Here is a 15,604-nt window from a genome sequence, read left to right as displayed (position 1 = left end):
TTTTCATTTTTTCCATCAAAGCTTATTTTTTTTAATCAGTTACAGCTTAGTTTCTTTCAACCATCAGATTTTACATCTTGCCACAAATTTACCTGTTGAAACGTATTAAGGAAATAAACAAAGTGATGATAAACACAAACTACTGAAACACTGAGCATGAAGTAAGGATTTGCTTATTGGCATTGATGTGCTTTCCTAGCTTAAAATAGAATTACTGTTGGGCTACTCATGTTGATTAATGAAGATTAGCCAGAGACTCTTGTTTTCTGTGTCAAGACAACTGTGAAGTGTTAGAATGGAGAGCAGCCTTGGAGCAATAATGTAGAAGCAGATATTTACAATCTCTCCCAAGGCCATGGGACCGTCCCAGTAAAAACCAGAACGCCTGGCAGCAGGCCAGCCCAAGTTGTTAAGAGGTGGAAGCAAATAGCTACCTTTAAAAATGACAGATATATAAAATCCTCTCTCTGTTGCTGGAGTCTTCATTGTTAGCACGAACATGTGTCTGTTTTCATTTGTATGATTAGATTCTTGGAATTCATCTCCATGATAAATTGATGATTTCCATTAGAAGCATCTTTATGGCCTGGACTAAATCAGTCAGCAGAAAGGCAATAATTGAAAAATTATTAAAATAAGCCCAGGGCACATTTGTTTTATGTAGAACACTCTGGAAACTTTCTCTTTTGTGTAGTGGGCTCCTATTTTATTTTCCAACAACTGCTTTTCCGACAGGAGTAGACTTTCAGAAGATAGTAAATTCAGCGATTGCACAGGATAAACACAATAAATTTGTGGGCTATGGCATCTGGTTTGGGTCAGCAGTGCTGAGGAGACAGAATGGACTCAGCAGGCACAGTATGTTGACAAGCTTGTAGAATCATTAAGGTTGGAAATATCACTAAGATCATCTAGTCCAACCATCAACGCATGCCTGTGATTGCTCTGGACCACTCAGTGCCTCATCTCATTCTTTTCTTGAAAACCTCCAGAGATGGTGACTCCACCTCTCTGGGCAGCCTGTTCCAATAATTGTCCTTCCTTCTCCATGCCCAGCTGTTTTCCCTTGGTGGTTTCCCAGAATTTTGAAGGCCATCCTTTCTGCTTGTTGGCCAGTTTTGCCTAAGGCTTTGTTAGCCATTGATGGCACTTCTTTTCTCCCACGTCCTGTGGGAGACACCACTGTCAGAGTCTCCTTAAGGAGCTCATCCCAGGGTGACTGAAGAGCAGAATCTCTTTTGATTATCTCCTTGATTTATCTCCTTGGTGGCACACATGACCAACTTGAGGGGTTTTTTTTTGTCAGAGTGGGGTGATTTTTTTAAGTATATCAAGGAATTAGGACCAGTTGCTTTTTTTGTTGTTTGGTTGGTTGGTTTGTGAGAACACATCTCTTTTGTGCATCATAAATCATTTTTTGAGACTCTGAGAGAATATCTGAGCTGCCCACCCACCAATTGAACCACAATAAATTAGCAGGTCCTCCTGGCCCCTACTGTGCCTTATCTGTGCAAAGGGCACAGCTTGGAAATACAATTTTAGTGGGAGGAGGCAGCTGTCAAGCTGTGAATAAATATGGAGCTTATGAATTCAGTTTGGAATCTCACTCAGAACTGGAAAAATCCATTATCTCTTCTAGAAAATGGGGATATTTAGATTGTACAGTAGTGAGATAAACATTATGGGGTACAGTAAAGTGTAGGACTGAACAAATGATGTTCAGAAGAGAGTTGTAATTGCAGACATATATATTTTATTTAGGTTATACTCAGTGCATGTCTAAAATACAGATAGTACTGCTATGTATCCTGTCCAGGAATGGCTAAAGCATTATTGATGCAGATGTAAGTGAAGATATTCAATATGGTATTGTAAATGTCCAAATTGTGGACCAGAACTGAGCATCACTGTATATACACTCTGCTTCTCAGCAGCACTTTGCAGAGGCTGTGAAGGCAGCTGGTGAATATCATTTTGGGACAGAAATATCAGAGAGGAGTAGGAATACCTAAAAAGAGTAATGTTGCTTTAATATGTGTAAAGAGCCTATAGTCCATCTTGAAAGAGATCCAATGACAGCACATCAGAAATTATCACTGGAAAGAAACTTAATGTAATTAGTCAGTGTGTGTAATTAACTGCTGGATAAAGCAGACAAGGGATTAATGGTATCTTCCAAGTCAAGCGTGGATACTCTGCTAAATGATAGTCTTTTGTCCAGCTGTCCAGCCAGAAGCTATGGATCTAAGGCAAAAATTGTACTCTTTGTTTTGTCTGAGTTCAGATTGGATTATCATAATGGCTTATAATCTATGAATCTGTCATATTTGATTTTAAATGAGTGAATCAAAAGACTCCCTTAATGTAGGTATGCACATTCAGGCCAAAGTTGACTGAATAATTCAATAATTAATTTGATGAGCACAAAAATGAGAACATGAATGATGTTTTATTGGGTCATACCAAAGATATATCTGTTCCAGGATTACTCCTCCAATGACAAAGGTTTCTGCCTTAAGTCTGCCACCTGCTAGTTCCACCAGGTCTGCCATTTCTTGTACGTGCTGTGAAATAATTCCTTAAATTTCTCTTTTTCATCTTCCATTCCTTTAATTGTTTGGTAGAGCTCAATCCTGTTTCCTCTGTCAACTCTTTGTGAATTTGTCCTATCTTTTCATGGAGAGGTAGGCTGGCGCCATGTTATTTCTTCTCTCTACTTTCCTAGTTTGACTTTGCTTTTCCTTGATGAGACGACCAAAGAGTCTTTAGGACTTTTTTTTCCCTAAAGATCATCAAGGTGAGGTTTGTGCAAATGGATACAGAGGCAGACATTTCTGTTTGTCACATCCTAGAGCGTGAACTCAGCGGCATCACACCATAGAAATTCCTCCTTTGCATTGGCTGAAGGAGCCAAGGTTGATAGCTCACTTACGGGTGTTTATTTGCAACACTGAGTGAGATGAAATTTGTCAGAACACTGAACACGTGGATATCGCAGGAAGAAATTATTTTCTACTTTACACTTAGTTTTCTTCCAAACTTGCTTTCTTGTGGTCACAGAGCATTTCAAGGATCTTCTTTCCTGATTTTTATTAATGTATATCCCAAAGTTGTGTGTGTACAATGGAAGGGGGTTGTCCTTGTATTACCTTTAGTTACTGACGGATTTCTTAACACTTCATTATAACCAACCAGAATCGTGCAGTTTTCTTTATCAATTCACTATGTAAGTTTCTTCACACTTTCTCAAAAGCTGAAAAGCAAGTTAATAAATTTTAATGTATATAAATGCAGTTTTAACAGTTTGATAAAATAATACCTATATAATTTTGTATTATGCTGGCCGTTTAGGCTTAATATATAGCTTCCTGTGTATTGTTTCTATTCACTGCTTGTAAAGTTAATTTTTGCAACAATACATCTTGATCATTTGACTGCTCTTCTTTGTTTCAAATCAGATTTTCCCCTGTTGTGCTCATCTAGAACAGTGGAACAACTCAGTCTATGTATCCAATAGAAAAACTAGGTAAAAATAGAATTTACATGAGATACAGGGGTAGAAGGGGCTTCAGAGCAACTTCTGCATTGTCAGTGTTATTTTAACATCATCTCTTTCCACAAATGATGTGTGCCTGCAAACTTACTTGTGAGAAAGAAAATTTCTGTGTGTTATTCAGAGAAAAGCTGGACTGCTTAAGCACTGACTGACAGTAGCTTTAGTATATTTTCTGTGGTCTTTTGTGGTATTTAGAGCAATTCTTCCTAATGCATTCATCTTATATTTCGTAATTGTTTACTGTACGCTGCATAATTTATGGAATCCATTTTCAGTTAGCTTGGTTCTCATTATTTTTAGGTCTGTTCCTCATAGTTAATGCTGGCAGGACATTGAGGTTGGTTTCCACTGGAAAACAAGTCAAAAGGAAAACAAACCCAACCTATTAGTGCTGAAACCTGACCTACTTTTAAATTGCTGTCAGGTGAGGAATATCCTCCAGATTTTTACCATTCATTTATTTTATGGAGAACTTGAGGAACATGACGGCAGTTAGGAAATACATTGTTCCAGACACTGGAAAACATATTTTGTGTGGTTTTTCTACAGAGCTCTACTCTTCTGTTTTCCAGAAGCAAAGTGAGAAAGACTGAGGCAACAAAATCACATACATGTAAATATATGCATACAACGAGCAGGGAGATTGTGCTTGGGCTGATTTACTGACATCCTACATAAGGAAATACATGAAGCAAGGAGTAATTGCATCTTCAACACTGAATTTTTTGATTGATTTAATGCATACTGTGCACATTCTAACAAAATTTCTTTAAATGCCTTTTTTTACAGTGAATCTCATGGTGCGTCCGTTGTTTACAAGGATTCATAGAATTATACAGTCATAGAATGGCTTGGGTTGGAAGAGACCTCAAAAATCATCTGGTTCCAACCCCCCTGTTGTATGACATCTAAGCACTGACTGATACATAGGGCACAGAGGGAAATCACCAATACCAAGCTTCAGTTTTGCCTTTTTATTAAATGCAAAGTGATGAAGAAAAGTGGCCTCAACAACCTATGGACATATCCATAGACCTTTTCTTAAATGGCAAGGAGCACACTCCATTGTAACCAAACTGCTAACACTGCCCCCATCTTCTGTCCTTCATAGAGGTTGCAGACCTCAAAGGAGTGGTAGTGATGTGAAAGTTTGCTACAGTATTCCTTAGGATTAAATAATGCAGGAGTTTATCAATTCAGGTTGCTTTGCTACAGGTACGTGCTTCATAAACAGCAGTGGCAGCTGCTGACACATAGAGGGCTGCTGTAAACTGTTGTTCAGTAAGATTTAATCACAGGAGTCTTAAAAACCTGGGGTCCTTTGTCATTTGCCTACTCTTAGTGCTGTCCCACACATCACCACTGATGGAGTTGGGAAAATTTTGAATTCAGCATTGAGTACTTGACTGCAGAATAAAATTTTGACTAACACAAGATAGCAGTGACCTCAAAAAATCATGGAGTTTAAAAGAGCTCCAAAGTAGGGATTCTATGAAGGAAAATCTTGACTCCAAAGATTTTAAATGCCAAACAACACTACATCCCTAAGCAAATCTGAGCTGAGCTTTCCAGGGACTTACGGACTTGCCCCAGTGGAAACAGAAGTCTGTTCTCCAAAGTACAACCTTACTACAGCTGCTCAGCAAGTGTCATATAGCACTTCTAATGCACGCACACAAAAAAATTTTGAACAGCTTGATTCTGAAAGCTCACAAATCACTTCTACCCAAAGTTTTCTGCAAAAGAATCTAAGGTTAGGGAGAACCCTGTGCCACTGTCCCGCCAGTGTTCACAGGTGATTGCTGGTAGGCACTGTTGGACGCAATGATGTGCTGGGTCATATCCTGAACAGTGCAGGGAAAATATATGGGCAAGTGTTGGTGCAGGCACTACCTCTGGTATAGTGTATTCACCGCTGTAAAAGTGATGAAGAGCTGAAGCCATCTGCCCTCCAGAATAAACTCCACAGCAATGTTGTTTTGAATCGTGCTGTCAAAGGAGAGCATGTCAGCACTCATCCATCCCTTTCTACCATGTGCAGACAAGAATATTCTGGAAAAATAAGCTAAAACCAATCCTACATCCTTTCTTTGGTGGCCTTAGAGCACATATTTATGTTAGTATCAGATTTTAAGGGGAATGATTCGAAGCTACACTTAGGAAAAATCCATGCATCAGTCAAGCTGAACATTTTATGATGTGCTGCAAATGTGAAAGCTGGTGCAGTTTTCTGAGATATATGCTGAATAATGCAAGTTTCTGCAGGACAGAGTATTTCTTCAGTAATATATGCCCTTGACTGATTGACACCATAGGATATGGCCTCAAGGAGCATTTTAATTACATACTTACATTTGCAAGAGGTCAAGTTGAATAACCATAATGTTCCTTCCTGGGTCTAAAATCTATTAATCTGTTTACTCTTTTTCTTTTTATGCATTACATCGTTTGAACAATGAGATGAGGGCAGCCAATTTCTCCTTCCTTTCAAATGGTGAAATAGAAAAGTTTGCTTTCTGGTTCTCATGCATTTTCACAATGCAGAGGAAGTTTAAAGCCAAACAGAAAACCCCTCAATTAAAAGCAAAATAATTTTTAAAAATGGAAATATTTGTATTAATAAGAATTCCTTCATTAGAGAAAACTAATACTCAAAGGCAGAACTTCCTAGAAACATTTCTTCGGTCTTTCTTATCTCATCTCACACTCCCAGCTTCATGCCCAGGGGCTGAGGTATGTGCTTTTCCTGACTTATATTGTAGGAAGCTGTGAATGTTTAACTTCTGACCAGTAAGCTATTCACTGTTGTTGGGTAATGCTCATATTTTACTTATTTTTCATATTGACCTCAGATCCCTCTTGCTCCTAAATTCAGAGATCATCCTTCTTACATTCACATCCCTGATCTGCATTTATAACCTATGCTGGTGAGTCCCTAGGAATATCTTTGCCTTTCTGTACAAGTTCTTCTAGCTCAGCCTGGTGGTGCTTCGATGACTTGTCCACCAGAGGCTAGATCACAGCTTGAGCTGTTGTGAAGTGCCAGGTGAACTTCATGTACTTTGGTAGGGAACCACCTGGAAACTCTGAATAGCTTTGATGAGACAGAAGGGGTTGGGATCAAGACCAGCTTTAAACTAACAGGACACAATTCCACCATGAGCTGAGAGCCCAGATGCTCTCCCACAGCTGACTCTTGCTGGCTTGCTCTTGACATGGTAGTCCTTGGGCATCATGCAGGGAGCAGCATTCCCAGTGGCATGACTGAGTTAACTTGATTTTGAAGGATAGCCCTATGCACAAAAGCTCCATATGGAAAATAGCACCCATGGCTCTGGGTGCAGAGCATCCTTGGGAGGTGAGCTCCAACCATGATACTTGTTCACATCAAGGGAGACTTTGTGCAAACATAAAGCAAATCCAATGCACCATAGCATAGGGTCAGTACGCAAGTAAATGGGAGCATGAGTCCCTCAACTCACTGTGTGTACCTGGGGTGCTGTTAACACTCTGGATAAGCAAGCTTACCAGTGGTTCATCGAGTCATCATAGTATCATAGATTGGGTTACATTCTGGTTTGCAGTGCATCGTTTAAGAGGTTGAAAATATTTTCCACGTGTTTAAAGAAAATTATAAACAGATTGAGCCTGGGTACAGTAGATCCACTGAGCTAAATTTTACTAAGAAAAGCTTTGATTAAAGAATGAGGCATGAGGGGAAGGGAGAGGGGACTGGTGGGGGATTTGGTCATTTTAATGGAAAAACGTGTACAGAAGCATACTCTCTGAATGTGGGAAGAGAGTCTTTGGGCAGGAATGCACCTGAAGTAAATCAGTACCTACTAAAGCAGCTCTTTCAAATACAACCAAAGCAACTCCATGAAATTGCAAGACAGCAGGCATGGCATTTTCACTGGGATATGTGCTGTGTTCAGTCATATTAATTACTGCGTGGGCCCAATTTTCAGTGCAGTCAATCCATGGGAAACAAAAGAGCTGAGGGGGAAATATAAAAAGTCAGCCAGCTAATAAGAGCCAGATTCAGTAACACTATTTGCCTTCTCTGAATGATGAGGTAGAGATTGTGATAGTTCTCTTGTGGCAAGGTCTGTCATGTTGCTGTGGGGCATGCACAGAGTGTAGGGCTAAGAGGGGCTTGTAGGAACATCCTGTGCATCTGTATAGGTATATATGTATCCTATATACACATGGTATAACTCCTTTTGTGAGAAACCCTGGGAGGTGGTGGAGTCACCTTCCCTGCAGGTGTTTAGGAAGAGGGTAAATATGGCACTGAGGGACATGATTTAGTGGGCATAGCGGGGGTGGGTTGATGGTTGGGCTAGATGATCTCAGTGGTCCCTTCCAACCTCAGTAGCTCTATGAAACTAGGTAAGATAAGTTTCTAATTCAAGGTTTCCCATGTGGGGTTCAGTGTGTGTTCTCAGAGCAGTCTGTCATGTGATGGCACTTGAGGCATCCTCCACTTGCAGTATCTCTTTCCCTGCTCTGCTGAGACTCGTGGGCTCTCCAATTTGGTACGATACTAGGGCTTTCCTACCTCCACTGTCAGCCTGGCATGGCTACATTGGCCCTTCTCTGCAAACAGTGGGCATCTCGCCCCACTGAAAATGCCATGGGTCTCCTGGGGGAACTTCAGTTGTGGGAATTTCACTTTTACAGCAGAACTTCAGTTTAATGTCAGTATTTTAGCAGACTATTTGGTTTGTTTGCCTAGTACTTTATAGGGGGATTATCTGTTGTTAATTGTTTTTCTTTTTTCTTTCCAGATTGTTTTTCAATTTAGAAGTTGAACTTGCTCTTTTTTAGTGGTAACTTTCTCCTCCATTCAGGTTCCAAACTTCCCTAGGAAGTGACTTCATGGCATTATTCAAGCTGATTATTGCCTGGAGTGGCTGTGGCTGAATTACCTAGTATTTGTATAATGGCAAACTCCCAGTCCATATGTATTTAATGACTGTAATCATTTATTACTTTCCTTATTGGGTTTGTTTTTAAAGAAAGTTTTACAGTGCTATTTATGATATGCTAAGTGGTGCAACTTGCTGAAAAAACACATCACGTTCATTTTATTTTTAATAGGTTTTGCTTGTTAAAATGGAAATATTTTATTTACCCTAGTAGGGCAGTTTTTTTGCCGACAGTTTTATTATTTCAATTACTCAGACATTTCTTTCCTCTTTTGTTTCCCCCAATATCCCTCCAGGGAATTTTAATGTGTCCATTCTTTATTTAAGATTGGGCTCAGAATGTGTTATTTCTAGCACGGCAGAGAAAAAGCATGATGTAGAAGACATTAAATAGTGGGATGTCAAGGTTTTATTTTCTTTCCTCTTTGAGCAGTGAAATCCTTTTCCCATCTATGTCATCTGGTGATTAATTGCGCTCGTAATCTGTGCTCCTTCATCAATAACTGCCTGCTATCAGTGCCATGCAGAGGCTGTGCTCAAGTAAGACTCATTTGACTAAAGGATTTGTGGCTGCTGATAAATGAAGATACATGTATTCTATAGGTCTTGCAGAGAGATCTTGACAAATTAGAGGGCTGGTAATGGCCAATCACATTAAGTTCAACAAGAGCAAGTGCTGGATGCTACATCTGGGGCAACTCTGGGTATATGTACAACCTGGAGGATGAGGTACTGGAGAGCAGCCCCACAAAAAGGGATCTGAGGCTTCTGGCTGATGGCAAACTGAATCTGAGACTGCAGTGTGCTCTGGAGGTAAAAGGGCCAACCATACCCTGGGGTGCACCAGGCCCAGCACTGCCACCAGGTGAAGGAAGGGACAGTCCTGCTCTGATGGCAGTGGGCATGGAACAGGCTGCCCAGGGCAGTGGGCATGGCCCTAAGCTGCCAGAGCTCTGGGAGCATTTGCACAATGCTCTCAAGATGTAGGATTTGGATTTAGGTTGGTGCTATGTGGAGCCAGGAGTTGGACTCAATGATTCCTGTGTGTCTCTTCCTACTCAGGGCATTCCATTAGCCTATGATTCTATCTATGGATAAATGCTAATTTGCTAATGCTTTATAGATACTGGTAGTGATACAGAATACATTTCACACACCTATGGATAAAAAGGACAAAAGCTAGGCCACGTTCTGCAATTCAAAACATGAATTCCAAGGGCTCATGCTAGAGGGAAGCTTCACAGTGTTCAGTGGGCACCAGCGGGCAAGCTGAATTCACCAATACTACTTATTTATCCTTTCCTCCGGAGCTCCCCTACCCTCTCCTCTCCTTTTTTTCCCCTTTGCTACTCCTCTGGTCTCTGGGGTAGGAACGCTCCCTTGGATTTTGAGGAAGCAAATCCTTGTTGGGACAGTGGAGGAGCCTCCTGAGCTCCAGTGTTTGGACTGTCTGTGGCTACTGCATGTCCATGACCATTCCTGAGGGAGATATAAAGCATGTGACACAGCACATCCTCATGCTTCTACATGCCATTGTGTTTTCCAGGGTGTCGGGGGGAGAGCTTTTTGACCGTATTGTTGAGAAAGGGTTCTACACTGAGAAGGATGCCAGCACCCTGATCCGACAGGTCCTGGATGCTGTCTACTACCTGCACCGAATGGGCATTGTCCACAGGGACCTCAAGGTATGACTACTACTTGACCTAGTCTTCCAATCAGTGTTAATGAAGGTTGTGTAATTATGCAAGTGTAATGTATGCAAGTCCAGCCTCCCCTGGGATGGATGTTTCTGTAAGGAATTACCATAGGAAGGATGCTCTGAGGGTTACATATCCTTCAACTGTAATTGATTTTAATAAGAATTCTTGCAGTCAATGCTGTTAGAGTCAACAGGTGTTTTGCACGTATGATTTGGGAAAAGAAGTCATTCATTAAAATCTGGAACATTACATTAAGACAAAAAACTCAGCTGGGATGTAAGTGCTTACTGTTGCACATTATCTTGCAGGTTTGCTGTGCTATGTTTACTCTTACTTAAAAATGATTAATAGAAGTAAACTGTGTGGGAGAGTTGAATGATTCCCCATCCTGCTATTTAGGCCAGTGTTTCTGGAGATCTTTTTCACAGCAAGAATTCTTCTAAGGCACATTGTGTGCCAGTGTGATTTTAAGATAGTCATCCTTTCAACTGCACTGTGTTATTATATCAGAAACCCTCAGCTTTTCTGGTTTAAAAACAACAACAACAACAACAACATCAAAACAACAACGAAACCAGCACACCACCACAACAACTACAGTGAAAACAAGCAAGCGTTATTTCTAAATTGTTTTCATATTTTAAAATGTCATTAGGATAAGCAGAAAGGCCTGGATTTCATAATATACAGCTAAACCATTCTGTCTTTAGTCATCTTAAATAATAAATCAGTAGGTGACATTAGAAAAAAAAAATACAAATGTCAAAATAAAGCTAAAAATTAAACTAAAAAATTGGTGACAACATTTTTGGTTTAGTTTTTGTAAGGATGCCAGAAACAGGAGTGGCTTTGAGTGTTGATGCTGTAGCATTGAGCTGTCCTCACGTATACTGGATTTTGGCAAAATAGGTCAAATTATATATAAAGACTGAATGAACATCAGAGGAGTCAAAAGCCACAAAAATGTATGTAGATAGTTTTAATTTTGAATGCAATTTTAAATTTAATGCATTATTTACTCCCAGTGTGAATCTTTTTGCTGTGTGAGGGCTGTTCCCATAAAACGTTCCCATAATAAAACATGACATATTGTAATTAGAAAGTACATCGATCTACAAATTGCTTCAGTAGTTTATTGAAAGATATGATGAATTTAAATCAAGCAAATATCCTTCTTCAGCAGTATTTTGATGCAAAGACCAGCTCTTTTTCTGTCTTTTTGTTTGCAAGTGTTTATTGGTAGCTTATCTGTTATTAAAATGACTCATAAAATATGGTATATGAGGAACACCTGCTGTGACATATCTATTAGCACAAACATATCATGATGGCTAAAATAGGAGTATAATAAGGCTTTTTTTGGTTTCAAACTATCAAGATAAGTGCAAGTTTCAAATTGTGATCCCCTAAATGAAACTCTGGGAAAGAATCCACTCTATAAAAATACAACCCTTGAAATATCTGTAACAATTATTTATTGCAATTATGTGTTATTCAGATACCAAAATAGTACTTGCTGTAGTCAGGAAAAGCAGATCTGTGCTCCAAGTCTCTGATATCAATAACACAGCAGAAATTAACAAGAGATGGCAGCAGATGAAATCCAATGAAGTCCAGGATTGGCAAAAGGAGTGAAAGGATAGAGCAGCTCTGCTTGATACAGAGCCATCTTGTTAATGCTTCTTGAATTAACCATTTCATTTTATAAAAAGTGGAATTGCTTTAAATAAGTTTTAAGCAGGTTTAAGTTTTAAATGGTGGATTTATTGGCCTTGCTAAACATGAATAAATGAGGGATCTGAGATGAGTGAGTAGAAATCGTTAGAAAACAGTTGTCTTTCTCTTAATTCCAACTCTGCCTCACCAGCAGCTGATCAGTATCAGAAACATGTTTTTCCTGTTTAGTTCTGCAATTTGGAATGGCTGCCAGCATTTTGAAATTGATAGGGTTTCAAGCACCTGTAGACACCAGGGAGGGCATTAAGAGAAAAAATGAGGAGTCGAGGGCTCAAAGATGGCATAAGTTTGGAAAAGGGCTGCAGGACAGTTAGAAAGGCATTATAAAGGCCACCTAAAGCACTGGACTTAAGAGATATCATGATAAAAATGTTAATGCTACAACTTCCTCGTCCAAGTGGTACAGGAACCCACCAAAAAAGTGCTGTGCTGGAACTTGTCCTTAGCAATGAGGAGGGGCTGGTGAGAAACATGAAGTTCAAAGGCAGCCTTGGCTGCAGTGACCAAGAAATGGTGGAAATCCTTAGGGTGTCAAAGAGGATGTGCAGCAAGCTTGCTACTCTGGACTTCCAGAGAGAAGACTCCTAACTCTTCAGGGAACTGCTTGGCAGGATGACATGGGAGAAAGCTCTGGAGAGAAGAGGAGCCCAAGAAAGCTGGTCAATATTCAAGGACCATCTCCCCCAAGCCCATAAGCTGTGCATCTCGAGAAAAAGGAAGGTGGGCAAGAATGTCAGGAGGCCTCCATGGATCAACAAGGAACTCCTAGACTTACTTAAGCAAGAAAAGAAAGTCTATAGAGAGCGGAAGCAGTAATGGGTTACCTGGGAGGACTAGAGAGAAGTTATCCAAGCAGCCAGGGATCAGGTTAGGAGAGCTAAAATCCAGGTAGAATTAAATCTAGCCAGAGACATGTAGGGGAAAAGGAAGATATTCTATGTATATCAGTGATAAAAGGAAGGCCAAGGAAGACATGAGCCCACTCTGGAAGAAAACTGCAGACCTGGTCATGAGGGATATGGAGAAAGCTGAGGTGCTCAGTGACTTCTTTGCCTCAGTCTTCACCAGCAAGGGCTCCAGCCACACTGCCCAAGCTGCAGAAAGCGAAGGTAAGAACTGGGAGAAGGAAGATCTACCCACTGTATGTGAAGATCAGGTTTGAGACCAACTGGAGAACGTGAAGGTGCATAAGCCACAGGGCCCAGTGAGATCCATCCATTCTGAGGGAACTGGCAGATGAAGTTGCCAAGCCGCTAGCCATCATATTTGTCATGGCAGTTTGGTGAAGTTCCTACTGACTGGAAAAGTAAAAACATAAGCCCCATTTTCAAGAAAGGAAAAATAGAAGATCCATGGAACTGCAGGCCAGTCTGTTTCACCTGTATGCCTGGCAAGATCATGGAGCAGATCCTCCTGAAAGCCCTAATAAGGCAAATGAAAAATAAAGATGAGATAATTGGTGGTAACCAACATGGCTTCACCAAGGGCAAGTCATACTTGACAAACTTGGTGGCCTTTTATGATAGAATTACAGTGTCAGTGGATAAAGGAAGAACAACTGACGTCATCTACTTGGTGCAAAGTGTTTGACACTGTTGAGCATGACATCCTGGTTGCCAAATTGGAGAAAAATGGATTTGAGGCATGGACCATTCTCTGGATAAGAAATGGGCTGGATGGTTGCACACAGGAAATTGCAGTCAATGGCTCAGTTTCCAAGTGGATGGTGAGTGGCATCCGTCAGGGATTGATGCTGGGACTGATGTTAGCATCTTTGTAGGTGACAAGGACAGTGGGATCACTTTCATCTGCAGCAAGTTTGCAGATGATATGAAGCTGAGTGGTAAAGTTGACTCCTTAGAGGGAAAGGATGACATCCACAGGGACCTGGAGAGGCTTAAGGGGTGGGCCCATGCCAACGTTGTGAAGTTCAGCAGAACCAAGCATGAGGTCCTCTACCTGGATCAGGGCAATCCCAAGCACAGTTACAGATTGGGTGGAGAATGATTTGAGAGCAGCCCAAACAAGAAGGATTTGGGGGTGTCAGTTGATTAAAGATTCAACATGAGCTAGCAATGTGTGGTGGCAGCCCAGAAGATCAACCGTATCTTGGGTTGCATCAAGACAAATTGACCAGTAGGTTGAAGGAGTGGATTCTGTCCCTCTACTCTGCTCTGGTGAGAACCCACCTGGAGTATTGCATCTAATTATGGGGTCCACAACACAAGAAAGATATCAAGCTGTTGGAGTGGGTCCAGAGGAGGATCACGAAGATGATCAGAGGGCTGGAGCACCTCCTCTATGAGGACAGGCTGAGAGAGTTGAGATTCTTCAGCCTGGAGAAGACCCCAGGGGGACTTTATAGCAGCCTTGTGGTACCTGAAGGGGGCCTTACAGGAATGCTGATGAGGGACTTTTTAAAAGGGCAGGTAGTGAGAGGACAAGGAGAAATGACTTTAAACTGGAAGAGGGTAGATTTAGACTAGATATTAGGAATAAATTCTTTATGGTGAGGGTGGTGAGACACTGGAACCAGTGAGGTTGTGGATGCTCCCTCCCTGGAGGCATTCAAGGCTAGGCTGGATGGGACTTTGAGCAACTTGATCTAGAGAGAGGTGTCCTTGCCTATAGCAGGGGATTGAAACTAAATGGTCTTAAAGGTCCCTTCCAATCCAAACCATTCTATGATTCTATGAATGCTATATTATTTATATTTCAATTAACAGAATTGTTTCCTTTTTTGCCTCAGTTCCAGTTGATTCACAGCTACAGTTACAGCTTTCCCTTAGTTTGTAAATCCGTTGTGGTTATCATGTCCCATGGATGAAGGCATTATTATGTGATATTATGCTGGAACTAGGCAGACACAAAGCACTTTAATGTCCACTTGAGATTGAGTAGGAACCCCAGAGTATAGGAAGTTAACGTCAGCTTCCATTTTTTCTTCATCCACCTCTTTCCCCAGAGTAGGAGTTTATGGTGAAGAAGAAGGGAGGACAGATATCAGAGCTGCTGCAGTACAATTGCTTTTCCTTACACATCCAAGCTTGGAAGTGTCCCAGGGAATTTAATGATGTTCCGTGGTCCCATCTGCCTCTCATCATTTCCTGGAAACCCACATCTGAAGCACACAACAGCCTGATAGACAAAATGTGTTGCATGTGTGTAGGCATTTGTACTAGTATCTAAGGAAGAAGTCCACATTGGAGATCCTCACTCTTATAGATGAAGACCTCACGGTCCAAGTGGTGTAATAGTAAGTTGTTATTGCTGGGTTGTCAGGGTGCTAGCAGATACTGGACCTTTTTGCAATCCCAGATATTATGCATGGGAAGAGACTCTTCACAGCAGCTAGCAAGAGCTTTGCTGTAGGGTATTCACAGCTTATAGATAGATGATTTCCAGATTGGCATCTGGGAACTGGTTGGACATTCCAACCTGCTGACTTTGGTGTGAAGGCTCAGAGCTTTGTGGAACGACTCTTGTTTTCTGTCAGAATAAAGAAGTTCCTGTGCTCAGTTCTGCAGCATTTTTTCCTAATCATCTGTAGCTAAAGCATCACTGAATAATTCTGTTGATTTTAAAGTCATTTTCTCTGTTGTAACAGTTGATTCCCAATGGAGAAGATAAAAATTCTCTAACACCTGCTGTTTTCCTTTTTCTTTCTTTCTTTCTTTCTT

General features: G+C 40.9%; 1 protein-coding gene across 1 annotated transcript in view; it reads left to right on the top strand.

The window, feature by feature from the left end:
- CAMK1D (calcium/calmodulin dependent protein kinase ID) overlaps positions 1 to 15,604 on the top strand; it is a 116,537-nt gene that overhangs the window by 70,106 nt on the left and 30,827 nt on the right. Inside the window, exon 4 of the mRNA XM_019611076.1 lies at positions 10,034 to 10,172. Coding sequence (XP_019466621.1) covers positions 10,034 to 10,172 — 139 coding nt within the window. The remainder of the gene's footprint in view (positions 1 to 10,033; positions 10,173 to 15,604) is intronic.

The sequence above is a fragment of the Meleagris gallopavo genome, chromosome 1 (genome assembly GCF_000146605.3).
Source record: "Meleagris gallopavo isolate NT-WF06-2002-E0010 breed Aviagen turkey brand Nicholas breeding stock chromosome 1, Turkey_5.1, whole genome shotgun sequence".
NCBI classification, from domain to species: domain Eukaryota; kingdom Metazoa; phylum Chordata; class Aves; order Galliformes; family Phasianidae; genus Meleagris; species Meleagris gallopavo.
This window is presented reverse-complemented; position numbering and strand designations above follow the sequence as displayed.